Source organism: Morus notabilis, unplaced genomic scaffold (assembly GCF_000414095.1).
Source record: "Morus notabilis unplaced genomic scaffold, ASM41409v2 Scaffold948, whole genome shotgun sequence".
NCBI lineage: Eukaryota > Viridiplantae > Streptophyta > Magnoliopsida > Rosales > Moraceae > Morus > Morus notabilis.
In genome coordinates, this window is record NW_010362042.1 from 135,390 (window position 1) to 136,349 (window position 960).

The 960-nt window shown below is 33.0% G+C and overlaps 1 protein-coding gene across 1 annotated transcript; it reads right to left on the minus strand.

The window, feature by feature from the left end:
- Positions 1-30: 30 nt before the first annotated feature.
- LOC112092157 (GDSL esterase/lipase 7-like) lies at positions 31-605 on the minus strand. Its single transcript, XM_024167517.1, has 3 exons — positions 301-605; positions 98-156; positions 31-51 (listed from the first exon to the last, which is right to left on the minus strand). Exons 1-3 carry the CDS (start codon positions 551-553, stop codon positions 31-33), a joined length of 333 nt encoding a protein of 110 aa, XP_024023285.1. The 5' UTR covers positions 554-605.
- Positions 606-960: the final 355 nt, after the last annotated feature.

The window sequence follows — 960 nt, forward strand, 5'->3', positions numbered from 1 at the left end:
TATATATATATATATATATATATATTGATCTTACATATTGGCTGCCAGTTTCTGGAAGAATGCCACAAGATCCAGATGCATAATTTAATCCAGTAACCGCTGCCGATCCTCTAATACTCAGGTACGGAGGCGGATTTGGTAGCCCAAGATAATCAGCTTTTTCATACAAAGATTCATAAAGAAAAAGAAATCAGATCAAAAGATTAACAAAGAACACGCATATAATAACATCATTGTGTACATATCTATATATATCATTATATATAAATGTTAAAAAGAGTATATGTATATTATACGTACCTATGAAATCGGCGACAGTTTTTCCATTGGTGAATCTTCCGGTGACCCCTTGGTCAAAGTTTACACCGTACGGCAAATAATCTGCCTTTGCAAGAGTTGGCAAAAGATTGTTGTTCCCGCTATCAAACAAAGAATCTCCAAAAACGTACAATGCCGGTGCTAGAGGCGAAGAGCGGGCTAATCTTGAAAAGTAGAACAAAATTACGAGCCATAATGGGAATAGTTTTGCCATTATCCTCGTAATTCTGATCATATTATTAGAGACAGAGCAGTTACGATAATGTTTGTTTGAGGAGAAAAACAAGGAAATTAGTAGTACTTGACGAGTGTGGAATTGGAATGGGCATAACATGACGTATTTATACGACTGATTTGTAAATGTTGTAATGTTTTCTTAACAATAAGTAAATAAAAATAAAAATAAAAAATGATATATGTTATGTTTATTGGAGGAATCTGTGTGTGAAAATGGTTCAGTATTAACGGTGAGTGCACGTCACGTGGAAGGTAAGCTTTTCAATTCAAATGTGTGGACTTGAAATTCATGATGATCATGGGATATATATATATATATATATATATATATATATATATTGACATAGTCACATATATATACGACCAATGTTGTAACTGATATGAGGAATATTGGAGGTTTGTTGT